Raw genomic sequence first — 27,809 nt, forward strand, 5'->3', positions numbered from 1 at the left:
CTTGTATATTTTTCTGTATACATGAAGACGGCTCCATTTTAGTATTTTTGTATAAGAGTATATTTATCGGGACTTGTTACGACATTCGGTTTTACTACTTTATTAGATAATTATGAAAAAGAAAAAGAAAAAAAAAAGAAAAATGGAAAAAAACACACGTAGCTTACCTAATTGATGACTCACCAAAAAATTGTTGTGGACACCCCATGAAATATGAATATGCGTATACATACCCCAAGAGGCAACAAAAGTAGAAATTGCTTGGGTGAAGGATATGTGAAACCGAGAAAGAAAAAAAATGAGAGAAGGGAGCTCAGATGAGGAAAAAGACGGATATCGTAAAATCAGTGAGCCACGAGTTATTACATTTTCAATAATACAATATAACGGGTATTAGGTATGATTTTGGGACCCTTTGTCGATATAAGTAATTATTTACCTTTATTTACCTTGAAATAAGAGATTAGAAATAATCCGTTATGTTGGTTTTATTGTTAATTTTCGTCTTATGATTGTTATACTGCTCAAATGTTATATTAGTTATCGTCTTATGAATATATGACTGTAATAAGGGTACTTCTGTTATATTGCATAATTGACCAATTGTAGCATTCGGGATACGATTATTGGTTTGAGGTGACATTATGTCGTAACCTGTGTACACAGAAGGGGGCGTTGGCTCCGGGAGTACTCCAAATATATATATAAAGAAAGGGGCATTGGCCCATGAGAACTAAGGAGCGTTGGCCCGAGTGAAATTATTCTGTTCCTGTGTACATGGAGGTGGGTCTTAGACCTGGGTGAGTGTTAATCTCCATAATGTTTCTCAAAATTCAATAATGGTATACCGGCATTAGTGTCATATGAATATATATCCTGTTGGTATGGTAGTCATATAATGTTTTTGGGATACCGGGTTGGTTCCTGGCATGGAATGCCGTATTTTGGTAAGTTAGTTGGATAATATATGGTAATAAGGAGAATTCTATTGAATAAAGAATATGACATAAGGCCGGTGGAGGGAACTGGAGTCATACTCAGCCTATGGTTGGCTGATTCCGTTACTTTCACTCTTTTTCAGGTACAGGTACCGGGGAAGGTCAAGTGTGAGGAATTCCATGTAGAAGTATAAGATGTATAATTAGTAAATAGAGTTACTAGTTTTTAGCTTTAATAGCTTATTTATTTTAATTGTTTAGCCTTGTATTCTCCGAAGGGGGAATACGGCGGTGACGCCCTTGTAATTCCGCTGTTGTTTATTGTTAAATAAAAGAGCTATTTTGAGCTACCTGCTGTTTTTTCGGGGCGTTACAGATTGGTATCAGAGCAACCCTGCAACCGCGTGTTGAGCCTTCGGCCATACGCCTAGCGGGGGAGTAGATTCTTGGATCTAGTATAATTTTTTTATCACACACATAGAAACCGACTAACTGAGAGTGGGGTAGATAATATCTTTGTGTTGTTATGCAATCAACTCATTTATTTCAAGATCGTATACATACATGTTGTTTCATGTTGATCATGTTGATGTTCTACTTGTATTGGTCCTTTACATTTCCATCATATTATGCACGCATGTTGTATATTATATAAAATCCCATATTTAATTATTATAAGGATATATTTGTTTTAGTAAGAACGTTGAGCAAGTTTCGAGACATTTTACCTCTACTTTTTGCCTTTCCTTTCATTAATTTTGGTGTTGTTTTTGTGATTTTAAAGTATTTATAATCAAACTGTTTCACCTATTACGAAAATTTCTAACTTGTTAAAGTTATAAGTTTTATTTTCAAAATTTTTGGTTGTATGTATAAAAAAAAAAAAAAATAGTTTACTTTTACTAAGAATTTGAAAGTGAATTTTTCAATTTTATTTTAATTTTATGTGGTTGGTGAGATGTTATGACTTGTTATTAGAGGCATCTAATAACCGGTTCAGCACTAACTAACGCATGAATGAGTTGTCTTTGAATTGGATTACTCGAATTTTTGTTCGCGACGGGAATTCGTGCCTTCCATTATATAAGACATACGCTTTTTAATCATTTTATAAATATGATTGAAAGACTTTTGTTATATTCTAATAACTTTTTAAAGTTTTGAGTAAGACATAGTTTAGCCAAGTTTCGAGATTTTATACCTTTCGGATTTCTACTCCATGTCTTTCCGCTCATTTCAAATTGGTGTTGTTTCCATCCATGGTTTCGAAATTTTGATACTCAAACTGTTTTACATATTTCGAAAATTTTTAACTAGTTCAAAGTTCGTTTTTGGTAAATTTTGAAAATTTATTGTTGTATATTCCAAGTTTCAACTTTTCTATGTTTCTATTTTCAAGTTTCGGGACGAAACTTATTTTAAGGAGGGTAGAATGTAATACCCCGAATAAAATTAATTTTAAGATATATATAATAATAGGACCATTAGAAACTTTATAGACTAAGCTTGTATATTTTTCTGTATACATGAAGACGGCTCTATTTTAGTATTTTTGTATAAGAGTATATTTATCGGGACTTGTTACGACATTCGGTTTTACTACTTTATTAGATAATTATGAAAAAGAAAAAGAAAAAAAAAAGAAAAATGGAAAAAAACACACGTAGCTTACCTAATTGATAACTCACCAAAAAATTGTTGTGGACACCCCATGAAATATGAATATCAAAGCGTCTTGCTTGTGACGGGCTAATTCCGTCACAAGCTGAAGACCTCTCACAAAAAGGGAGAGGGGACAAGGTGGGGCACCCCCATGTGCTTTCCACTTACCTCATGATGGGTATTTTGTGAGAGGAAACGGTATCCGTCACAAGCTTGTGACGGATATCGCCGTCTTCTATGAGATTTTGTGTATGAATATGCGTATACATACCCCAAGAGGCAAAAAAAGTAGAAATTGCTTTGGGTGAAGGATATGTGAAACCGAGAAAGAAAAAAAATGAGAGAAGGGAGCTCAGATGAGGAAAAAGACGGATATCGTAAAATCAGTGAGCCACGAGTTATTACATTTTCAATAATACAATATAACGGGTATAATAAGGTATGATTTTGGGACCCTTTGTCGATATAAGTAATTATTTACCTTTATTTACCTTGAAATAAGAGATTAGAAATAATCCGTTATGTTGGTTTTATTGTTAATTTTCGTCTTATGATTGTTATACTGCTCACATGTTATATTAGTCATCGTCTTATGAATATATGACTGTAATAAGGGTACTTCTGTTATATTGTATAATTGACCAATTGTAGCATTCGGGATACGATTATTGGTTTGAGGTGACATTATGTCGTAACCTGTGTACACAGAAGGGGGCGTTGGCTCCGGGAGTACTCCAAATATATATATAAAGAAAGGGGCGTTGGCCCATGAGAACTAAGGAGCGTTGGCCCGAGTGAAATTATTCTGTTTCTGTGTACATGGAGGTGGGTCTTAGACCTGGGTGAGTGTTAATCTCCATAATGTTTCTCAAATTCAATAATGGTATACCGGCATTAGTGTCATATGAATATATATCTTGTTGGTATGGTAGTCATATAATGTTTTTGGGATACCGGGTTGGTTCCTGGCATGGAATGCCGTATTTTGGTAAGTTAGTTGGATAATATATGGTAATAAGAAGAATTCTATTGAATAAAGAATATGACATAAGGCCGGTGGAGGGAACTGGAGTCATACTCAGCCTGTGGTTGGCTGATTCCGTTACTTTCACTCTTTTTCAGGTACAGGTACCGGGGAAGGTCAAGTGTGAGGAATTCCATGTAGAAGTATAAGATGTATAATTAGTAAATAGAGTTTCTAGTTTTTAGCTTTAATAGCTTATTTATTTTAATTGTTTAGCCTTGTATTCTCCGAAGGGGGAATACGGCGGTGACGCCCTTGTAATTCCGCTGTTGTTTATTGTTAAATAAAAGAGCTATTTTGAGCTACCTGCTGGTTTTTCGGGGCGTTACATTTTATTTGTTTATTAAAGATGAAATTAGGGTCTGTTGATTTTTATTTATTTAAATAATTAAATTAAAGATTGTTGGTGGTTCATGGTAGCTACCTAATCACTCAAATTAGGATGATACACGGCTAAACTTTGAACAACAATCTAGCAAATCGGTGCTCTATTATTTCACCTAATTAGGATTGGTGGCGAGCCGTGGTTCGTGATAGCTACCTAGTTAATCACTCAAATTAGTAAAATTATTACTAGTATTAATATTATTATTAATATTGTTTTTCTTCTTATAATAATAATAAATATTATATGATGATGATGACGACGACGACGGCGATTATTATTGTTGTTGTTGTTGTTATTATTATTATTATTATTATTATTATTATTATTATTATTATTATTATTATTATTATTATTATTATTATTATTATTATTATTATTATTATTATTATTATTATTATTATTATTTTATAGAAGGATGCGCGCAACTTTCATTAAAAGAAAAATAAAAGTTTACATGAAATTGATGGGGAGCCGAGATACAATCTGGGCTCCCACACCCTTAGCAATAGCAAAGCTAAGTCTAGTAAAAATGTAAGCGGCCACCCGAGCCCCCGCATCCTGAGATACCGAGAATTTCTGGATCCGCTTGAGCAAGGCAACAGCATCCGAACCCAGCTCCCCAAGTGAAGAGAAAGAGAAAGGAAGGAAACCGTAACCCGCCACCGCGCACAAATCCCCATACTTAGCACACTTTCGCTGAGCAGCATCAGCGACAAACCGGCCAGACACAAAATCCGCCATCCCAGTCTGAGTCAAAGGAGAAGAACCTGTCAAGTCAACGCACACATCACGCCCCATGTACCAAGAATAAAGCAATAAATCCGCAGGACGAAGAGAGCCACCATGTCCATCAACCAAACCGATATCAACCTCCTTTCCCGCAGTAATACCAGATCTATAGCAGATGTCGAAAAGAGTGTCCCGGGCAAGGTTATGCCGATGTTTAACGCCCACAGTACCAGTACAAGAAACAGCGTGGTCCCCAAAAACATCATCAGCAAAAACCCGAGACCAAGCCGGACAGGGCCTAGATACCGTGAATAACGGAACACCCAAACGATACTCCAACACACAACGGTAAGTCCTCCCGTTCATAGTCTGACCCAACCCCGAGATAGGAACCGCACGCAATTAATCAGAGGAGTGAGAACCCTGCTGAGACTGCCATAAAGCAATCTGGCGTGGCGTCAAAGAGAAAATGACTACGAGGCGGCAGAAGAACCGTCGCCAAATAAATGTCCGCAATTTCTTCATAAGTTTGGGGGCACCAATTTCACTAGGGTTACCTAAAACACCGAGATCCTGTAGTCACGAAAAACACACTGCGCGTATCATCAAAAGCAGGGCCAGCAGCTACAATACCAGAAGGGCCGAGGAGCTTAGCCTGCAAACCAGCAGACTGCAAGCGGGACGCAATAAAAACATAAAATAAAACATCTCCCGCCGCATAGACACCAAGACCACCAAGCCGAAAAGGGAATGTAGCAAGGCGCCACTGCCAATCCCCAAAACCCGGCCCTGACGCGGTGACAATACGTTCCAAGCTAGAACGCAGAGCGGCATCAAAAGGAAGATGGATAGACCCAAAAACACTAGGGGAGCAAGTACGAAGTGAGAAATAAAGCTTGGAAATACCTGTACAAGCTCGAAGAAGAAGCAACTCACATTGCGGGTCCTCAATCCTCCCAACCAAATTCATTAGCTCAATGGTCTTGGTTACTCTCGTCGCCACAATCTCACTGCTAAAATCAGAACAAGCACTGATAGGTCCACCTAAAACAGTAACACAACGCGATGGCCGAGAAATAGAAGGGGGGAATACCCCAGGAAGTCGACTCCGAGGATCCTCAACAGGCCAAAAGACCTCCGTCTTGGAGACATTAAGATGCAATCCAAAAAGAGGGCCATCCACCATAATCAAATCCAAGACCTTCCCCACCTCCAAAGTATCACCCACGATGGTGCCATCATCTAAGTACCACGCCTGCAAAGTGAGGTCAAAAGTGTCCCGGATCTTGCAAACTAACGGATGCCAAACCAAAACGAAAAGCAAAGGGCCCAATGGATCACCCTGCTGAACACCCTGACAAGACCACAAGCAGTGCTCCCCATAAAAAAAGGCGGGTCGGGCTGGAATAACAAAACTCCACCCAACGGGAGAGAGCCGGGCAACGACGGCGGACCTCCTGAAGCATGGTCGAACGATCAATAAGGTTGAACGCATTCTGGAAATCAACCAGCAACATAGAAAGCCCCACCTGAGCCCCCCGTGTAATACCCCGAATAAAATTAATTTTAAGATATATATATTAATATGACCATTAGAGACTTTATAGACTAAACTCGTATATTTTTTCTGTATATATGAAGACGGCTCCATTTTAGTAATTTTGTCTAAGAGTATATGAGTCGGACCCTTTACGATTTTTACTACTCTATTAGATAATTATGAAAAGAAAAAAATAGAAAAAGAAAAAAAAAGGAAAAAACTTACCCAAACACACGTAGCCTACCTAGTGACTCACCAAGATTAGTATGTGGACACCAATATCCCAAGAGGCAAGCAAATTAAAATGCCTGGGAATGAAGAATAGGTGAACCATGAATGAAAAGTGAGAGGAGGGAGCTCAGATGAGGGAAATTGCAAAATCAGTGAGCCACGAGTTATTACATCTTTAATAACACAATACAACGGGTACAATAAGGTATAATTTCGAGACCTTTTATCGATATAAGTAATTATTTACCTTTATTTACCTTGAAATAAGAGATTAGAAATAATCCGTTATATTAGTTGTATTGTTAATTTTATCTTGTGATTGTTGTACTGCTCACATGTTATATAGGTTATCGTCTTATAAGTATATTACTGTGATAAGGTTACTGTTGTCATATTGCATAATTGGCCAATTGTAGCATTCGGGATACGATTATTGGTTTGAGATGACATTACAGGGAATAAAAACTGTGTACACAGTAGGAGCGTTGGCTCCTTACAAGGGAGCAACGTTGGTATTATAGACGTTGGCTCCAGGGCGTTGGTGTAATACTCCGTATTTATAAGTCTTGGGGTACTCTATCGAGTAGCCCTTACTCTGTCGAGTAAGGGTAAGTTGCGAAATAAAATAGTTTCTGACCTGTTGGGTACTCGATCGAGTAGCTGGGGTACTCGATCGAGTAAGGGGGTACTCGATCGAGTACCTTGGGTACTCGATCGAGTGTCCGGTTTTACGGGGAATTTTCTCGGGTTTTGTTAATTATGCGATTAAGGTATTTAAGTATCGTCGTCATTGTTTTAAATCACTTTTACAAAACCTAAAACCCTGTTTAAGAGAGAAAGCAACCATTCATCTTCCTAATCGCATTCTTAGCAATTCCGGAGTTCGACGGTCGAGTTCTTGTCGTAATTTGTATCGTTGGGTTCCTTGCGTCGAGGGTAAGATCTACGTACCCTTTTTATTGTTTTTCCCTTGTTTTGGTTAAACCCTAATTTAGAGATTGGGGGTTTTTATGTGTAGTGTGTGATGTGTAGCCTTTATGTGTTATATGATAGGAGGAGGGTTCGTAGAAGAGGCTTTTTGATACAAATTGTTGATACCGTCTGACTGTTGTGCTTTCCAGGTAGGATTTCCTACTCAGTATTAGTCCCATAATGGGATATTGGTGATGTGTTGTACTTGGTTGTTTGATATAATGATTGTACTGTGTTTTTGGTTGTGATTGTTGTTTGGTTCTCGAGATGCGTTCTCGGCTGAGTGGGGTCACTTGCGGGAGTGACTTCACGCCCTAGTTTCGCCCTTCGTGGAACCCGCCACGGAAGGGGATGTGCACATTAATGGACAGGGTTATCGCTCACTATGTGGAGCGGGGATTTGGTGGGTACGGCTGCGGTCCCCCACTGGCTGGGAATTGGTGGTGTGTGTGTGTGTGTGACAGTTCAGCTGTCTGTTTATCTTGTTATTGTTGTCTATATTGATTGTGTGATTAGTACTGACCCCGGTGTTGTTTTGTAAACCTGCGGTGATCCATTCGGGGATGGTGAGCGATATTGAGCGGTATTGAGATGAGTCTTGGGATAGTTTGGGATGCCACGACATGATGATAGGAGTCTTCCGCTGTAGCCTTTAGTTTATTTACATTTCGATTAGACATCGTCGGTTTGAATAATGTATCGTACTTTGGTTTGGTTTTGAGGATTGTATTTATTCACTAAACTATTTATAATAAACGTTGGTTCTTTATTGTTGTTTGATTATCATTGCCTCGGGTAACCGAGATGGTAATGTCTTCATACCTGAGTGGTCCTGGTAAGGCACTTGGAGTATGGGGGTGTTACAAATGGTATCAGAGCGACGATCCTGAAACCTGTAACCAATGAACTTAATGAACATAGGGAGTCAATTAAAATGAACGCGGGGTAAAAGTTGTGGGAGCTAGTGCAAAGGCTTGGGAGACGTCCTAAAGTCGCAGGGGTCTCCCTACAACTTTGAACCGGTCACATGGGGGAAGTGTTTGTCGAGTCGTATGTGTGTTTGGTTAACTTGTTTACGAATGTGATAGAATGTGTTAGTTGTTGGATGTTGAAGTAGAAAGTTGGGCATGTGAAAGAAAATGGTGGTATGAGGAAATTTGTTGATGAAATTAAAACATGTTGGATGATTTACAATGTGGCATTTAATAATATGATGAAATGGTTTCGTAGATAGTAGAAAAGATGCGTAGTGTACTTATTATGATATAATGTGATTTATAAAGTTTAGCATGTTAGCATATGACGTAACATGCGGGTAGCTCTTACGAATTAGTGTTACTCGATCGAGTGAGACTGACTCGATCGGGTGGGTTTTTGGCGATTTTGAGTCCAGAATCGAGTTTTGGGGCACTCGATCGAGTAACTAGGGGTACTCGATCGAGTAGGGGGTCACTCGATCGAGTAGCCTAGATACTCGATCGAGTAGGTAAGAGATCAGAAGGTCTGTTTGGGTCTGAAGTTTGGGTACTCGATCGAGTACGTGGGGCACTCGATCGAGTAGCCCGTTACTCGATCGAGTGTGTTTGGGAACTCGATCGAGTGGGTTCTGGGCATCGTGTTTTCGTGTTTTGAGGTTTAGTACGTGTGTTTATGTTTACCCTTTCTTATATAGCTTCAAGATGCCGCCCAAGAGAACTGCTTTGTATGCGAGAGCTGAGCTTATGACCGTGGATGACATCGTTAAGATGTTAGAGCACCAGGATGCTCTTACTGAGACCCTGAAGAGAGTGAATGAGGACAAGGATAAGAATAAGGAGAAGGAGGTTGGTCATTCTAAAATCAGCCTCTATATTGCGAGGTTTAACCCGAAAGAGTACAAGGGAGTTGGGGAGCCTAATCAGCTTGATAGTTGGGTGAGAGAGATGGAGAACATCTTAGATTTGGTTCACCGTCTGATGAGATGAGGGTGGAACAGTGCGTTCTATCCGAGGGAGGCGGCGACAAGTGGTGGGATTCAGTGAAGGTGAGTGCTAAGGAGATATACACCAACCAAGGCTTACCCGCTATACCTTGGGAGGAGTTTCGTAGGGGGTCGTGAGGAAGGAGTTCGTAGCGGAGCATGTAAGGAGTAAGTTGAGGGAAGAGTTTGATAAGTTTAAGATGACCACGAGATGTCGGTGGCCGAGTACTACGAGACCAATTCAATGAGAAGTCCAGGTATCTTTGAGGATATGGGTTTGAGTGAGAGAACCCGACATTGAGGTTTGAAAGAGGGTTGACTACCACGATTATGGATAAGTTACCCGTGGGAATCCTTACCGATGTTAAGGAAGCTTATGAGAGGGGGAGGAGAGCCGAGAGGTTGGTGGAAATGGCTCGGAGAGGTCCGGTGGTGAGAAGAGGAAGTCCGAGAGCGAGGGTGGTGGCCAATCTAATTACAAGAAAGGCAACCACAATCGATCAAAGGGGTTTTCTTAAGGTCGGGTTCGATCTTTGGGGCTTCCTTTGGGCGTGGCCGTGGGAGTGTGAGTAATAGTTGGGGAGTGAACTGCTATGGTTGTGGTGGTGTAGGCCACAAGAGACATGAGTGCACGAGTGCACCGGATCTTTTCGAGAGACCTCGCACAGAGCTTCGCGAGCAACGGGCCATTGAAACATGGCCAAACCGGGGAAGTCGAGTTACAGTGGAGGCAACCGCAACGGCGGTAATTCTTATCAAAAAACACCGACGAACAACAACAACAATCAAGGGTCGGGTGCTAAGCCGACCGCATCGCCCAAAGATCTTGTCCGGGGAGGTGGGCGGAAGACCGATGGCAAGTTATTCATGATGGAGAAGAAAGCAGCTGAGGAAGATGCGCATGTTATCACCGGTACATTCCTTGTTAATGGTATTCCTACCTTTGTTTTGTTCGATTCGGGGGCTTCTCAGTCGTTTGTGTCTTCGAGTCATGTTAAACAGTTGGGTTTGAGAGTATATGAATCTGTTAGTGAGCAAGTTTTCATACCTTCGGGTGAGTCTGTATCGTGTGGGAGGTTGTTTAGAGATGTATCTTTGATAGTTGGGCAAGTTGATTTCCCTGTAGACTTGCTAGAGTTTCCTTTTAACGGTTTTGAGATGATAGTTGGGATGGATTGGTTAGGAAAGTATAAAGCTAAGATAGATCATCATCAAAAGAAAGTGTCCTTAAGAGGTCCAAAGGGTGTTAGTGTGTCTTACCGTGGGTTTCTAGTCAAACCCAAAGTTAAGTTGATTGCGAAATGTTACATTGAAGTCTTATCTGAGGAAGGGATGTCCTTTGATCCTGTGCCATGTGAGAGATGACCGGATAGAGATTCCGACAGTTGATGAGATACCAGTGGTGGGAGAGTTTGCAGATGTTTTTCCAGAGGAGATTCCGGGGTTGCCACCGAAGAGGGAGATAGACTTCACCGTTGAGTTGAAGCCAGGGACGGGGCCAATCTCTAAGGCACCGTACCGTATGGGTCCTAAGGAGATGGAGGAGCTTAGGAAGCAGTTGGATGATTTGATAGAGAAGGGATACATTAGACCAAGTGTATCGCCTTGGGGAGCACCAGTTCTTTTCGTGAAGAAGAAAGATGGGAGCTTGAGGCTGTGTATAGATTACAGGGAGCTGAACCGTGTGACGATAAAGAACAAGTATCCTTTGCCAAGGATAGATGACCTGTTTGATAAGTTGAGTGGTGCAACAGTCTTTTCTAAGATTGATTTGAGGTCGGGGTACCATCAGGTGAAGATTAGAGAGGTGGACATACCAAAGACAGCTTTCACATCAAGGTATGGCCATTATGAGTATGTGGTGATGCCGTTTGGGTTGTCTAATGCGCCGGCAGTGTTTATGGATTTGATGAATAGAATCTTCAGACAGTTCTTAGACCAGTTTGTAGTGGTATTTATCGATGATATCTTAGTCTACTCTAAGACTAAGGAGGAGCATGAGGAGCATTTGAGGATCGTGTTGCAGACTTTGAGGGATCATGAGTTGTATGCTAAGCTGTCCAAGTGTGAGTTCTGGTTAGAGAAAGTTGCTTTTCTGGGGCATGTGATCTCTAAAGATGGGGTAGCTGTGGATCCGGCGAAGATTGAGGCGGTGACAAAGTGGGAAGCACCAAAGAATGTTCTTGAGGTTAGGAGTTTCTTGGGTTTAGCCGGATACTACGACGGTTCGTGAAAGATTTCTCCAAGATAGCCAGGACCGATGACAGCGTTGATGAGGAAAGAGAACAGGTTTCGTTGGGATGAGAGTTGTGAGACGGCGTTCCGGACATTAAAGGAGCGTTTGACCACGCTCTGTCCTAGCATTGTCTGAAGGGAGCGAGAATTTTGAGGTTTATACAGATGCCTCGAAGAATGGGTTGGGATGTGTGTTGATGGAGAATGGTAAAGTGATTGCCTATGCTTCTAGGCAATTGAAGCCTTATGAGGAGAACTACCCTACCCATGATCTGGAGTTGGGTGCAGTGGTGTTTGCTCTCAAGATTTGGAGACATTACCTTTATGGAGCAATCTTTAAGGTATTTTCTGATCACAAGAGTCTTAAGTACATCTTCACGCAAAAGGAGTTGAACATGAGACAGAGGAGGTGGATGGAGTTGATTGGCGACTACGACATGGAAATCATCTACCATGAAGGGAAGGCCAATGTTGTTGTTGATGCTTTGAGTAGGAAGAGTGTACATTCCTTGTGTACACTCTATCTTTGATGAGGTGAGGATGAGGTAGCGAGCTTTGGGATACATATGATGCGAAAGGAGATGCCATGGGTGATATGACAAGTACATCCGGAGTTTTATGTTGATATTCGGGATAAGCGGGCTTTGGATCCTAAGATAGTGGAGTGGAGAGTCGGAGTAGAGAAAGGGACAAAGACCCGCTTTTCTATTCATAGAGATGGTAGTTTGAGGTTTGATGGTAGGTGGTGTGTTCCTAATGACGAGGAGTTGAAAAAGACAATCATGACAGAGGCGCATTGCACACCATATTCAGTTCATCCAGGTGGAGACAAGCTATACAAGGATTTGAAGAAAACGTTTTGGTGGCCTGGATGAAGAGAGAGACAAATGAGTTTGTGTCCCGTTGTTTGACATGCCTGAGAGTTAAAGGGGAACAGAGACGACCACAAGGTAAGATTCAGTCTTTAGAGGTGCCTGAGTGGAAGTGGGAATCCATTTCCATGGATTTCATTGTGGGTTTGCCGAAGAGTCAACAAGGTAACAACATGATTTGGGTGATAGTGGATCGTCGACCAAGTCACTCACTTTGTTCCAATGAAAGATATATGGACTAAGGCACAATTGGCTATGGCCTATCGAAAGAACGTGCTTAAGTTACATGGAGTCCCTAAGGACATAGTGTCTGACAGAGATGCGAGGTTTATATCGAGGTTTTGGAAAGAGTTGCAGGAATCGTTGGGAACAACTTTGAAGAAGAGTACAAACATTTCATCCTGCGACAGACGGGCGATCGAGAGAACAATCAAGACTCTTGAGGATATGTTGCGAGCTTGTGTGATGGATTTTGGTGGTAGGCGGGAGCAGAGATTGGACTTGATAGAATTTTCTTACAATAACGGTTATCACACCAAGTATAGGTATGGCATCGTTTGAGGCTTTGTATGGGAGGAGATGTAGGAGTCCAATCTGTTGGGACGACAAGTCTTGAGGCTTGAAAGGGTTTCTAGGACCAGAGATGGTGCATGAGATGGTGGAACAGTTAAGATGATCGGGGAACGGATGAGAGCAGCCCGGGATCGACAAAAGAGTTATGCAGATCTACATCGTCGGGACATAGAGTTTCAAGTTGGGGACAAGGTTCTTCTGAAAGTGTCTCCTATGCGTGGGGTTATGAGATTTGGGAAGAAAGGCAAGTTAAGTCCGAAGTTTATAGGGCCTTATGAGATCTTAGAGCGAGTTGGGGAAGTTGCTTATCGTCGGCTTTACCAAATGCGTTAGAGAGAGTGCATAATGTGTTTCATGTATCGCATCGCAGTGCGGAAAATATGTGAGTGACCCGTCACATGTGTTGGAGGCATAGAGCTTAGAGCTAGATGAGTCTTTATCATATCTGGAGGTGCCTAAGCAGATTCTAGACCGAAAGGTTAGAAAGACTAGGAGTGGAGAAACAGTTTTGCTTAAGATCCTTTGGTCTAACCACGAGACTGAGGAAGCTACATGGGAGGCAGAGGATATCATGAAAGAGCGTTACCCTTTCCTTTTTGATCAGGTATGTATGGTTACGGGGACGTAACCTTGTTTCTTTTAGGGGGGTAGGAGATGATCGCGAGCAGTTTTAAGAGTTTTATACACCTTTTATATGTAGTATCGGTATGTTTGTCGGGATGAGTTGGGTTAGTATCATGTCTTATGTTGTATTTTGTTTGGCTTTTGAGTCGGGAATGTTGTGGGAGTACCTTTGTTAGTAGTGGTTTGAACTTCGGGGACGAAGTTCCTTTTAAGGAGGGAAGACTGTAATACTCCGTATTTATAAGTCTTGGGGTACTCTATCGAGTAGCCCTTACTCTGTCGAGTAAGGGTAAGTTGCGAAAAAAAATAGTTTCGACTGTTGGGTACTCGATCGAGTAGCTGGGGTACTCGATCGAGTAAGGGGGTACTCAATCGAGTACCTTGGGTACTCGATCGAGTGTCCGGTTTTACGGGGAATTTTCTCGGGTTTTGTTAATTATGCGATTAAGGTATTTAAGTATCGTCGTCATTGTTTTAAATCACTTTTACAAAACCTAAAACCCTGTTTAAGAGAGAAAGCAACCAGTTCATCTTCCTAATCGCATTCTTAGCAATTCCCGGAGTTCAGACGGTCAGTTCTTGTCGTAATTTGTATCGTTGGGTTCCTTGCGTCGAGGGTAAGATCTACGTACCCTTTTTATTGTTTTTCCCTTGTTTTGGTTAAACCCTAATTTAGAGATTGGGGGTTTTTATGTGTAGTGTGTGATGTGTAGCCTTTATGTGTTATATGATAGGAGGAGGGTTCGTAGAAGAGGCTTTTTGATACATTTGATACCGTCCGATCACAGTTTGCTTTCCGGGTAGGATTTCCTACTCAGTATTAGTCCCATAATGGGATATTGGTGATGTGTTGTACTTGGTTGTTTGATATAATGATTGTACTGTGTTTTTGGTTGTGATTGTTGTTTGGTTCTCGAGATGCGTTCTCGGCTGAGTGGGGTCACTTGCGGGAGTGACTTCACGCCCTAGTTTCGCCCTTCGTGGAACCCGCCACGGAAGGGGATGTGCACATTAATGGACAGGGTTATCGCTCACTATGTGGAGCGGGGATTTGGTGGGTACGGCTGCGGTCCCCCACTGGCAAGGCTGGTCCAGTGGACAGTCAGGATTGAGATGATGGGAATTGGTGGTGTGTGTGTGTGTGTGTGTGTGTGTGTGTGTGTGTGTGACAGTTCAGCTGTCTGTTTATCTTGTTATTGTTGTCTATATTGATTGTGTGATTAGTACTGACCCCGGTGTTGTTTTGTAAACCTGCGGTGATCCATTCGGGGATGGTGAGCGGATATTGAGCGGTATTGAGATGAGTCTTGGGATAGGCCGGGATGCCACGACATGATGATAGGAGTCTTCCGCTGTAGCCTTTAGTTTATTTACATTTCAGTTAGACAGTCAGTTTGAATAATCTATCGTACTTTGGTTTGGTTTTGAGGATTGTATTTATTCACTAAACTATTTATAATAAACGTTGGTTCTTTATTGTTGTTTGATTATCATTGCCTCGGGTAACCGAGATGGTAATGTCTTCATACCTGAGTGGTCCTGGTAAGGCACTTGGAGTATGGGGGTGTTACAGTTGGCCCATAGTAAAAAGGGAGCATTAGCTCTAGGGCGTTGGCCCATTTTAAAAAGGGAGCATTAGCTCCAGGGCGTTGGCCCATTTTAAAAAGGGAGCGTTGGCTCCATACAAGGGAGCAAGGTTGGTACTATAGACGTTGGCTCCAGGGCGTTGGCCCATGAGAAAAAGGTAATGTCTATATCTCTTCAGTAATGGTATACCGGTAGTAGTGTCATATGAATATATATCCTGTTGGTATGATAGTCATATAATGTTTTGGAATACCGGGTTGGTTCCTGGCATGGAATGCCGTATTTTGGTACGTTAATTGGATAATATATGGTAATAAGGAGAATTCTATTGAATAAAGAATATGACATAAGGCCGGGGGAGGGAACTGGAGTCATACTCAGCCTGTGGTTGGCTGATTCCGTTACTCTCACTCTTTTTCAGTTACAAGTATTCGGGAAGGTCAAGTGTGAGGATTCCATGTAGAAGACAAGACCTATAAGATGTATAGTTTATAATTATAGAGTATTAGTTTTAAGCTTTAATAGTTTATTTATTTTTATTGTAAGCCTTGTATTCTCCGGAGGGGGAATACGGCGGTGACGCCCTATTTTTTCCGCTGCTGTCTTATATTTAAAAGAGCCATTTTGAGCTGCCTGTTTGATTTTCGGGGCGTTACACCCCGATTCTCAATGAGCCGGTTCAAGGCATGCAAGATAGCCTCTCCTCCACCGGACAGACCCACCCCGAACTGAAGCCCATCAAAATAAGAAGATATAGACGGACCAACCATAGAAGCACCAACCTAAGAGACAAGCCGTCTCCAGACCGTACCAACAGCAATAGGACGAACCCCATTATTATTATTATTATTATTATTATTATTATTATTATTATTATTATTATTATTATTATGCAATTATTATTAATTATTATGATTATATTTAATATTAGTTTATTATTATTTCAGCTTAGTTCAATTCAGCTCTATTCAATTCAGTTCAGTTCAACTCATTCAGTTCAGCTCTAAACAGCCAAAAAGAACAGGGTCTTACACTTCTCATTTATGCATGTATAATGTTTGAACAGTCCGTCTTGTTTGTGACAATCACAAGCTTGTAACCTCTTTTAATTCTCTCCCACATGCCCTCGTCATAAACTTGTGACGGATGTTGTCCGTCACAAATGAGAATGTGTGATGTTTGAATATGGCGATTTTATAGAATCGTCGTATATTGTATAGCGATTTACTTGAGAATTTGCATTTGGGTTAAAGTTCAGAAACATGCTATAACTGAATGGAGTCAAGCCACCAAAAGGTCGGGTCTGGAGATGGAAGTGGATCGTGTCTCGTGCCAGCCTATCTTGTCCAGAGGAGAAAATGACAGGGTCCAGACACAATAAAGTGGGCTTCGTGTCGTGTTAGTGAGATGCAAATGGCGGCTCAGACAAGTTGTGTCGTGCCGTGTCGTGCTTGAGCGTTCCCTACCAATTTCTCCACTTCAGCCTTATTTATTTGTATTTTAGGTGTACCCAATGCAAGTGTGTCGTGCCCAGGTGGGTATCTGGCTAAGCATGATCTTCTATCTCAAACTTCTGTCCAGGCATGACTCACGACCCATGACGTGGTGTACCGTGCTAAGTCGTGCCAATTTCATGTCGCGCTAAAATAGGTATGGACCGTGCATGCTTGGGCGTGCCGCCTAACGGCTTGCGTTCCCACTTTCTTTTCAAGTTGGATAGTTAGCGTCATCCACCAGCAAGAGCACCACAACGGTCATCATACCTTCACGGTGCAAGCAAGCACCAGACATGCCATCTTCTCGCTCGATGATGCGTAAACACTAGATTTTTCGTTATACTCCGCAAATAATATTTACCTTTTGCGTCAATCATGTTAATAATTAATAAAAAGTTAAATATGAATATCTCCTATTTAATAAAGGGAAAATGCACGCGGTGCCCTTGAAGTTTCGAATTTTGCCCGAAATACCCAACTTTTTGTTCCGGAAAACTTTAAGCGGCTATAGCTCGTGTCTACGAATTCAGAAAGTGATAATTTTTTTTTTCAAATCGATCATCTTTCCGAGAACTACGATTTGAAAAAAAAAATTGTCGTATTTGGATCCCGTGGCTAGGAGTTTTTGTACGTCAAAGTTTTTTTTACCGTACAAACTTTGAATGACCATATCTCTTGGTCACGAATTCCAAACACGACAATTTTTTTTTCAAGTCGTAGGTCTCGAAAAGATAATCAATTTGAAAAAAAAAATCGGTACTTTCTGAGCTTGTAAACACGAGTTATAGCCTCTTAAAAATTTCCGGATAAAAAAATTGGGTATTTCGGGCAAAACATCAAAGTTCAAGGGCACCGCGTGCATTTTCCGATAAAGGGAAAATCTCCCTTTTGATAAGAGTCGTTTTTCCGTCCCTTATTTCGGGGTTTTTCCATTTATTCGTGGTTTTAGTCTCATCGGTAATATATTCAAGAGTAGTTCATTGTTGGTTCGTAGCGTGTTCTTTCAAAGAGTACAAGTGATTTGTCAACGATCTTTGGAACCAGTCAGAGGTAAATTTTATTTCATAAATCAAACGAAGGATCCACACAAAAGCTACATGAATATAGCGATAATAGGACGAGCCGAATTGTCAGATGTTGTTCCATTAGATTTGTTTTCGTCTATACCTATCCTTTCTAGGTGCCGTATGGTGTTCTATTATGGTCTTTTCTTTCAAAAAAAAAATGCATTGAAATTTTGTATGTAAAATCATCTTACATAACAAAAATCTATATATGTACAGACATCCCTAGCTTGGAACTTAGGTATCAACCCAACATCTTTTGCGTCTCTTAAATAAGATGTTTTAACTTTTGATCATATATTCATATGTAGATAAATGATTAGACATAAAATAAATATTAAGACCTTATAACCATTTTTTTTGTTACTAAGTTAATTACCCCGTTACAACGCACGGGCATCGAAACTAGTAACTCACTAATTGATAGAGAACTTAACAATTAAATTAATAGTTTTTAGTTATATTTTAAATCTAACTATAAAATCAACCGTTTTTAATATGTAGTAGTAAGAGGTAGAAAAGAGAAAATTTAACGTAAAGCATAAAGCGGTCCTCCGACACTTCACTTAGATGCCGTGTTGTGTGTCCGACACCTATCGTGTCGAACTATCGACACTGACATAACATTTGAACCTTTCACTTTAGACTAAAAAATTGAAAAATTCGCTCATAAATAGTTGTATCCGACACGTACATTCAACATGTGTCGCGACACCCGTGTCGGAGAGTTGATCAGTAACAAAGAAAAAGGCACAACCCTTCATATTTACAAAGGATTCCTATTCCTTTTTCACCAATAAAAAATAAGGGATTCCTATTCCATCAAAATTATTTGCGAAGTTAAAACAACCAAAATTAAAAATTAAAATAAAAAAGAACTATTTTAGTGAATTTTCTCATCAATCAAAAAATCAATTACTTTCTGTGCCTCCATTTATCCTCTCATCAGCATCTCGGAGATGAGTTCATTCCATGTGTCGATCGGGCCAGGCAAACACCAATGCAAGCAGTCATTCTGAACAATGGCCTTCTTATCCTTCGCGAAAGGATAGTAATCCCTATATGGTCCTGGGTGCCCGTCAGGCCTCAATAAAGAGAGATGGGTGGCGTCAAAAAGCGTCAAGGAAGCTCCTTTCTTGGACGCCTTTTCAAATTCCTGCATCTCAACCTCATACATTATCTTGTCGAATTCACCTAGATTCGCTTCAGTCTCCTTAAATGGCGCTTTTCTGTTGCAATATCCGCCTTCATTCCATTTACCATACTCAAAGTGACTCGGGGTGATCGTTCTGAACATTACTTGGGGTTTGTGACTCGAACTTGTAATGAACTTAAAAGTCAGACTGAGTGCCTTACGGTATGAATAATCAAACCCGAGTTCTGTTAAGTTCTTCCCCTCACAGTAATGACATCCCTGAACTTTGTTGTGTTCATGGTATATTGCAGTCCTTAGAAACCATTGACCACCACCAATCATCACGTAGTCGAAGTCATAGTACTGTTTGGTCCAATTCTCGTCTAACTTGTCGAGATGAAGTTTGATATCAGAAGTCAAGACTCCATTTTGGTTATCAAATAAATCAGCTTTTAGGAGGAAGGGAGCCCAAATTCCGGAAAGCGTGAAATTGTATGAGGGAAAAAACCATGAACTTGATCTTGTTAGCTCAGCTTGATAAAGTTGTAAAGGTAGTTCCACCTGTAACAATAATAGTAGAGGGCTCCTCAATATACCAGATACACAAATTCTCATTATAGACGGGAGATATCCGTCTATAGTTATAGACGGGCCAAATATCAACTCACTTTAAGCATAAGACAAACAACAAGTTGCACGGTGGGGCCCAAAAATGTCACCACTTTAAGCATATTTGACCCGTCTTTCACTTTAGACGGATATATCCGTCTATATCCGTCTATAGTGAGACCAATTGTACCAGATAAGATAACAAAAATAGTGGCGCCCTTACCAATGAAAAAATTGCAACTTTTTGTTAAAAAAATTGATCTTTTTTCTAGTTAATTTTCTGTTATTTGTAATACTCGTCATTTGACAATTTTTTTATTATGGATCATTCGAAAACACTTTCTTAATGTTTAAATACCGAGTGAGGCTGTATAAATTCGATTTTTTTTACCCTCCATGGGTCGGAGCATGGTAATGCTGATGGTAGATTGGGAGTTTGGTGATAAATCTCAGTTCCGAACTATAAAATGTGACTTAAAACTAAACACAGCAAATGGCATCCATGACTAAGCAATGATCTATATATTATACAGTATATACAACTATCCATGACAGCAAGCATAAACAGTAGCACCCAATTAACAGAAAAGGTCATAAAGGTGCTTGTAACATGTACTCCAACTAAAATACCAAGTCAAAGGAAAGGAATCTTTGTAAAATATTTGGTACTCCGTAATATAGGGTTGGTGAAAAAGTACTTCGCAAATATGAGCTTAACCAAACACGCGACTTAATCTGACGCGAGACTAAGTATTAGAAAGCATCTTAATTGGTTTCGGTCACAATAGTGGCACCAGTTGTCTAGTCTCGCTAAATATGGCCAATATCATCTTAAATGCATTATATTACGAGCATGGTGATTTTCAAAGTTCAAACTCATTACAAACAGCCACCTTTCGGAGTGGCAGCCTTAACTAATTATCTGCTAGGAATCCAAACATCACTGAACGAAAAAGACCAAGTTTCAACATCGCCTTCTAACATCCATTTAAAATTCTTATTAATTGTTGGTTCTATGAGATATAAAGTACGTGAGAGCATGTATGTACTGGAACGGCCGGAGCTCGACAACAATCTAAGAATAGAGATGAGTAGAAAGGAGAGATACCTGTGAGAGGATGCAAAGCATTGACTGTAATTGATTCCGCAATATAGAATCTCCTATGAATGCAAAACCCTTATTTCTCATCGAATTAAGAAACTTCTTAGGATTGAACTTGGGCAAATCACAATCCTTGGGCTTCCATCTCCAAAAAAGATAACCGGAGTCTGGACGTCCATTTGTTATACAAGCCTGTTGAGCCCCGATATATTGGCATGTATAGTTATTGTATGCCGGAGCCTTTGGGTTCGGAACCCAGTTGCCTTTGAACAAGTCACATTTTGGTTTTGCTGCTTCTTTAGATGGTTCATTTGAAGTAGATGGTGGACTTGGTGGTGGACTTGGCGGTGGAGATACGACAACTGGTGTCAACACATCTACAAATAAGCTTTCATCAGAACACAGAAATATCAATTTCTTAAGAATCGAAACTAATTGAAATTACAAATGCTAACATAATATATTAAAGGGTTATTCTATGTGGTATCCCTGTGTTTTTTCGAATTCTACTGGCACCACTGTATTTTCGAAAACATCAGTGGCACCCCCTAAATTTTGTAAAATGTACTCAAAATACCCAAACTACTAAAAATCACATTTTTAAACAGTTAAATTTTGTAAAGAAAATATATTTATGATTGACTAAACGATGTTTATGTTAATGACATGACAAATTATTGCCAAAAAATTAATGCAAAATGTATAAACTAAACATTTAAGAGGCGGATTAGAGCATTCTGAGCATTTTAAAATGTTTTCATTAAATTTAAGGGTATCACTGATATTTTTGAAAAGCGAGGGGTACCACATAAAATTCGAAAAAGTACAAGGGTACCACGTAGAAAAAACCTATATTAAACTAGCAACATTGAATTGAGATATTTAAATCAATCGTAAAACTTATAAAATCATTGCTCAAGTAGACAGTAATGAAGTACTTATGGAGGATCACAACACGAAAATGAATGATCATTTCATTCAAACTAACAAGATGAATGCTAATATTGCAGTTCATGAATACACTGCACACAAGTCCATGTTCATAGGGTTGGGTAACTGTGGCCACCGACTGCTATTTCATACTAGCATTTTACTCCGTAGGATATTAATGGAAGCGTAACAATTTAGTTAAACATTTTACTTTATTCACGATACGCTGAAGACCTGAAGCCAAAGATTCAAAGGTGGAAAAAAATAAACCTTTTTCTGATTCAGGGAGGCTAGTATCTTCCCGAATATCAGATTTAGTTGGTGCCTGAGGCTCCAAAACTGAAGATGAAGACGAGGTGAAAGTCAACATATATCTTAAATTTTCAGAGTACCACAAAAACTACAAAATTAACATAAAAGCCAAAAAAATTACCAGTATCATTAGATTTAAAAGGGAGGTCCGTTTTCGGAGTGTTACTAGCAAATGGTTTTCCAATTTGCAGAGCTGAAGATAAATAATAATCGGAACGAGAAGAATAGAGAAAAACCGTGACACCCAACAACAGAAACAGGAATAAAAGCTTAGGATAGACAGGGTTTTGTATTTGAACTGATGATAATTGGTTAACTAATGGTGTTGTTTCTCTCCCCATTTCCACTATTCCTTGTTTGCTTTCCTAGGATTTTGACTGCAAAATGCAGGATGTTTAAGGTGATACTTTAAGGCCTTAGTCGTGGGATCGCCAAACAACGTGCAGTTTGTAGGATAGGATGTGCAACTTTATGTTCAATAATAGTATTAAAAAGAAGTAATATAATTTACAACTATATAAGAGTAATTAGAGAATTGACTTTTGGCAATAATTGTAGTTAGGAAGGAAGAAATGTTTGTCATTTTTGGTCTCTTGTGGATCTGAATCTTTTTTATACTATCCAATTGTTTTAAATTTTTAGTTGTTTGACTATTAATTGTTTGTAAAATGCATGACAAAGTTTCCTCCTACTTGGTCAATTGAAACCGTTAGTTACATGGTGCGATCGCACATAAATATAACACAGATGTGCATATGTCGGCTAGCTTAGCTCATAAAGTCATTGAATATTCTCCGTAATAATCATGACCTGAGTTCGAATCTCATCAACATCATTATTGTCAGCATGGGTCCTTTTACACAAAGAAAACAGAGCTATAACATACCAATTGAACGATGTTGGAACCTGCCAATTCTGCAGGCTTAGTAGATCTGAGAATTTTTTTACCGATCCGTTGGTCAACTGTTTTATGTTTCTAACCCACCTCATTGTATTTGCTTGCTCTTAAAATGAAACCAAAATTCATTTGAAGCAAAACTAAAGCCTAAAAAGTTGATTAGACACAAGGTTGTAACTCAAGCTAGAAAATATGATGGTTTTTTTTAACATGGGCTTGCTTGGAATATTAGAGTCGAAACAAAAGAGAAAATGAGGGAAGTGGTGGTGGTGGTGGTAAAGGGAAGATGAAGGGGTGGTGAAGCGAACTTGAAAGGGTAGTAGACAAACTGTTACCTCCATATGAGCATAATCCTAAGCAACCGTCTTCTGTTCTCTTTTTCAAACCCTTGTTTCACTTTCCTCTATCCTGAATCAGAAGCCATATATCATGTAAAATCAAGGGTAAAAGCCGTACTACATCAATTACTATCAAACAAAGATGAAGTGAATACACTATACTACGACTCTAGCTAATGCATCAACCCCTCCCGGGAGGATTTAGGCTTCAAATTCCAGATTCTGGCACGTCAGGTACGGAAAGATGATGAGCAAGTTAAAGTAGGTATGGAAATTGGTCTAACAGCTTAGTAAATGTAATGGTTCTTAGGCTCTTATTTTCCTATGCATGCCACTGCACACTCAAACATGAGTGCAAGACAGTAAATAGCTCAAAATAGGATAAAAGCATGAAGACTGAAGATAACTCAATTACTCAGATTAGGCTAACGCACGAAGAGATCCATAAGTAAATCAGAATCAAAACTCCACATCAGCAGATAACCAAGAAATTTGTCACCAGCTAATGCATAGTGAACAGCTCTGTCCAAAATTAGTTCGTTATTTGAGTCTAACTTCCACAGGGTTATAAGTTACTCTATATATAGCTGAGTGATCTTCAGTATTGTTTTATGAGCCAGTTATTTTTCTTACCTATGAACTAAACTCAAAAGTATAAACTAAGAACAATATTGTCGACCAATTTTTACTTTCTGCTGTGTGAGAAAGGAGGAGCAGATGGTAGGATCAAACTTACATTGGAAAGTTTACCAAGGCAGTCAAGTTGTCTTCATCAACAATTTTCTCGGTGATCTCGATGAGTCCTTGGAGCTGGAAGACCTCGACTTGAAACCAAGTCCAGATTTTCTTGATGAAGTTTTCTCCCATCTATAAACACTCGGTGTTCCCAGCACACGGTTCTCCAAGTAGCTGTACAAGAGACCGGGATGTTATGAAGAAGATGCACTTTATTATGTAAAAAAAGCTGTATTAGATAGGATATTCTGCGTCCGAGGTACATAAATCACTTCGACACTCCCTGTGAGGTATTTAACATGTACGAGGGAAAAGTTATATGGAGTACTTAGTAGTCTAAAAAACTGAGACACTGAATCAGTCAAAATGAGCTTTCTAACTGTTCAGAATTTCATTGTAATAACTCTAACAGCCGAGGAACTTCAGTTTAAACATCACTCTAAACCAAATAGGCATTTTGCAAGTTTAGAAAGCAACATTTTGATCAAAATTTCTGTAGTTTTCCATACTTTAGTAATGTACTTACCAGGATATCTCGGATTAGCTAGCTTTTCTGCCTTTGTGACCAATTAACCATCACACTTTTTTTACCCTTACAATGATCTCGGGTTTGATCAGAAACTCTTCTTAGAATTCCAGAGAAGAACAAATCTCCTTTGTTACCTTTTTGAGATCATCCCCTCTACATCTGATAAACATTGGTGACTTAAAAACATTCCTCGTCGGAAGTAGGGCCAAAAACTGAGTATTGAGCATTTCTTCAGACTTGCAGAGTTGCAGGAGCTTACACCACAAGTAGATGAAGAAGTAGGATCTTGATCCATAGCTTGAAAATCATAAACAGAGTTAGCATAGTCTTCAAAGCAGTAACTACCATTATCCGGCTTCAAATGTCTGCGGCCCATCTCATTAACACTGTTCAAAGCTTTACGGTGGCTAGCACAATACTATTCGGAACGTGCAGGAACCTTCTATTGCCAGAGGTGGAGGGTGGGACATGTGGTGGAGCTTTCTGTTGAAGATCATAAATACATCAAGAACAGGAAAAGTGTCCGAGAGTCCTATTATACGGGTGTGGATAAACGTGCTCCCTAGCTCAAGACTTTGAGATTCAAAAGTATCTTCATATCTGGGAGCATGTGAGCCATGGATTAAGCTGTGATACTAAGTATATCAGACCTAATGACCGATTACTCTACTAGGAAGTCCAATTGAATCATGATTAGCTGCTCCATGAACAACATGCTTATTAGGAGCAGAAAACTATCTTAAAACACAGTCAAACACGAAGAGTAATCCTCGGATTAACAGAAGTTTCAAGACTGTATTCAATTGGAACTTATTCTCAAAACTTGTTCGCCATTCTGAACTGACCCTACTCAGCTCCTCTTAAACGGGAACATCTTTAGCTCCAAGTAGCTCTACTTTCTTCTTTCTTTCATAACTAAAACACGAACCATACTTAAATCAAATGTTTTATTTATTTTTTTATGACGAGGGGTTTAATCCCCCGGGCACATGCAATACCCTGCAAACCACGTGTGCCAGGTAAGACATCCCTTAGGATGACAGGTAACCGCAGCACTCCCGTGTAGGGAGTCGAACCCGGGACCTCTCAATTCGTTGCCAATTGCAACGCTTTAAGACACTCCCACGCTCTACTACACTCAAGCCACTTTGGTTCTTAAATCAAATGTTATCACTCACATCTTGCTCAAGAACCTAACCCACACTTGCTCAAACCATCGGCATTATCGACATGGGTTTCTAATCTATAGGCCTTAGAATCTAAATTCCCATTACCAAGTTCACATTCACCAAAATTCACAACCCTAACCTAAAATCCCCGCTTTGAGACTTCCTTCTTAGAATCATTCCAGACTATTTCAGCAATAGCTTCATCCCCATTACTACTACTACAAAAACTCCAGTATCTCTTCCCTTTCCTACAAATTCTTCATACTTCTCTACCAAATTCCCCAATTTCTCTGAAACACTCTCTAACCCTTTACCAAATTAAAAATGTCCCTTCTTTTTTTTTTTTTTTGGCTGTAAATTCACACCCACATAAAAAAAAAAAAAAAAAAAAAAAAAAAAAAAAAAAAAAAACAATTGGCCTTGTTTAAGACCGTCTCACAACCTCCTTTTATTTTATTTCCACCTTTATTTTAATCGGGTGCGAGAGACGATCTTAGAATTGGTGCATACAAAAAAAAAACTTCACCAAATCACCATTCCCAAAACATGCAATAACATTATACACTAACAAAAATGAAACGCAAATCATTCATAAACCAATATGACAATTTGTTTAAACAAAAAAGTTAAAAATTTACCTTGAAGAACAGCTCCACAGCCTCAAATGGACGATGAATTGTTATATTTCCTGGGTCTTTCATGTTTAAAGGATTAAATTCGGAAATACGAGTAGTTTTGTTTTTTAAGTGTTAAACTGGCTTTACAATTTAGGGGAGGAGAATCGAACATTGACACACTTTATCACGATTAGGGTGAGCAAGTTTAGGTCCGGACCGGAAAAATAGACCGGATCGGACCGGATTATTTGGTCTGGACCAAACTCGGACCGAATTTTTTAGGTCCGGTCCTCGGTCCTCTTTTTTTGAGTTTTCGGTCTTCGGTCCGGTCCGGACCAAACCCGGATATTTTAGGTCCAGACTAAATGGACCGAATTTTATGTTTCTAAAGACTATCATTACAATATTATAAACTAAATTACCATTTTATCTTCACAAGACATTATAAATTAATATTGAGTATTTTTTTCTCAAAAACAATCGTCTAATTATTCATCGACATTTAATTTAGTGAAACTTAAATGTAATTATCATACACGAAATAGTGAAAGAATTAGTTCTAGGTCCATTTCGGTCTAAGACCGGACCGGGCCGAATATTTCGGGTTTGGTCCGGTCCAAGAACGAAAGTTTTAGGTCTGATCTTCGGTCCGCAAAAAAATTATTTTCGGTCTTCGGTCCGGTCCGGTCTTGGACCGATGCTCAGCCCTAATCACGATAACTCCGTCTTAACCATTATAAAAATACGGAGTATATCTAAAAAATTATAAAAATACGGAGTATATCTAAAAAATTAAAATTAGGGACAGAAATTGCATGCCTATAGTCTTGTGAGTTGTCTACCCTCATTTGGGGGTTGTCCGTAGATGGAAATTTCTCTACCAAAACAGCAACTTGGTTAGCGCAAGGTTTGTTCGATCAAGCTCATGACAAATGTGAATTTCAGTGGATTTGGAAATTGAATATTCCTTCTAAATTGAAATTTTTTCTTTGAAAAGCTTGTGTTGACGGCCTTCCAACGAAAAGTAGACTTCTCAAGAGTCATATTGATGTCCCACCTCATTGTGTTCTGTGTCCCTTGATTGGGTCTGTCATCCAAGACCTTATCATTATTAGTTTCAACGAGTTTTTGTCAAATTATGATAATATTACAAGTCAAATTTTTCTAACAAAACTTAATTATCTCAAAGATTTAATTCCAAAAGATGATTTCATTAAGATTATTTTTATTTGGTGGAATGCATGGTTTCATAGAAATGATATTATATTTAATAATGTTAATTTAAGTATCAGCAAACTTATTACTTTATGTAATAATAGCACTAAGACCTGAAATGTGATTAGATTTAAGGATCTCAACAATCCCAAAATAAAAGAGTCAGCTAGAAACAACTCTAGTAAGGAAGAAATTTTGTGGGAAAAACCTAGAAACGGTTTTCTAAAGCTAAATTTTGACGGATCAAGAATATAAGGTAACAAAGCTGCTTTAGGATATGCTATAAGCGATCACAATGGTAAAGTCGTTTTGTTGGGAGCAAAAA

At 39.4% G+C, this 27,809-nt stretch overlaps 1 protein-coding gene across 6 annotated transcripts; it reads right to left on the reverse strand.

The window, feature by feature from the left end:
• Positions 1 to 18,529: 18,529 nt before the first annotated feature.
• LOC141604987 (protein trichome birefringence-like 26) lies at positions 18,530 to 26,431 on the reverse strand. Of its 6 annotated transcripts, none has more exons than XM_074423597.1 (7): positions 26,291 to 26,431; positions 24,481 to 24,642; positions 23,956 to 24,128; positions 23,217 to 23,289; positions 21,942 to 22,010; positions 20,748 to 21,118; positions 18,530 to 19,591 (listed from the first exon to the last, which is right to left on the reverse strand). In XM_074423597.1, exons 6-7 carry the CDS (start codon positions 20,826 to 20,828, stop codon positions 18,830 to 18,832), a joined length of 843 nt encoding a protein of 280 aa, XP_074279698.1. In that variant the 5' UTR covers positions 20,829 to 21,118; positions 21,942 to 22,010; positions 23,217 to 23,289; positions 23,956 to 24,128; positions 24,481 to 24,642; positions 26,291 to 26,431; the 3' UTR covers positions 18,530 to 18,829. The 6 variants fall into 6 exon arrangements, with proteins under 6 accessions (XP_074279698.1, XP_074279696.1, XP_074279695.1 ...); XM_074423595.1 differs by having other exon boundaries at positions 24,481 to 24,768; XM_074423594.1 differs by having other exon boundaries at positions 24,481 to 24,966.
• Between the last annotated feature and the right edge of the window lie 1,378 nt (positions 26,432 to 27,809).

Source organism: Silene latifolia, chromosome 10 (genome assembly GCF_048544455.1).
Source record: "Silene latifolia isolate original U9 population chromosome 10, ASM4854445v1, whole genome shotgun sequence".
NCBI lineage: Eukaryota > Viridiplantae > Streptophyta > Magnoliopsida > Caryophyllales > Caryophyllaceae > Silene > Silene latifolia.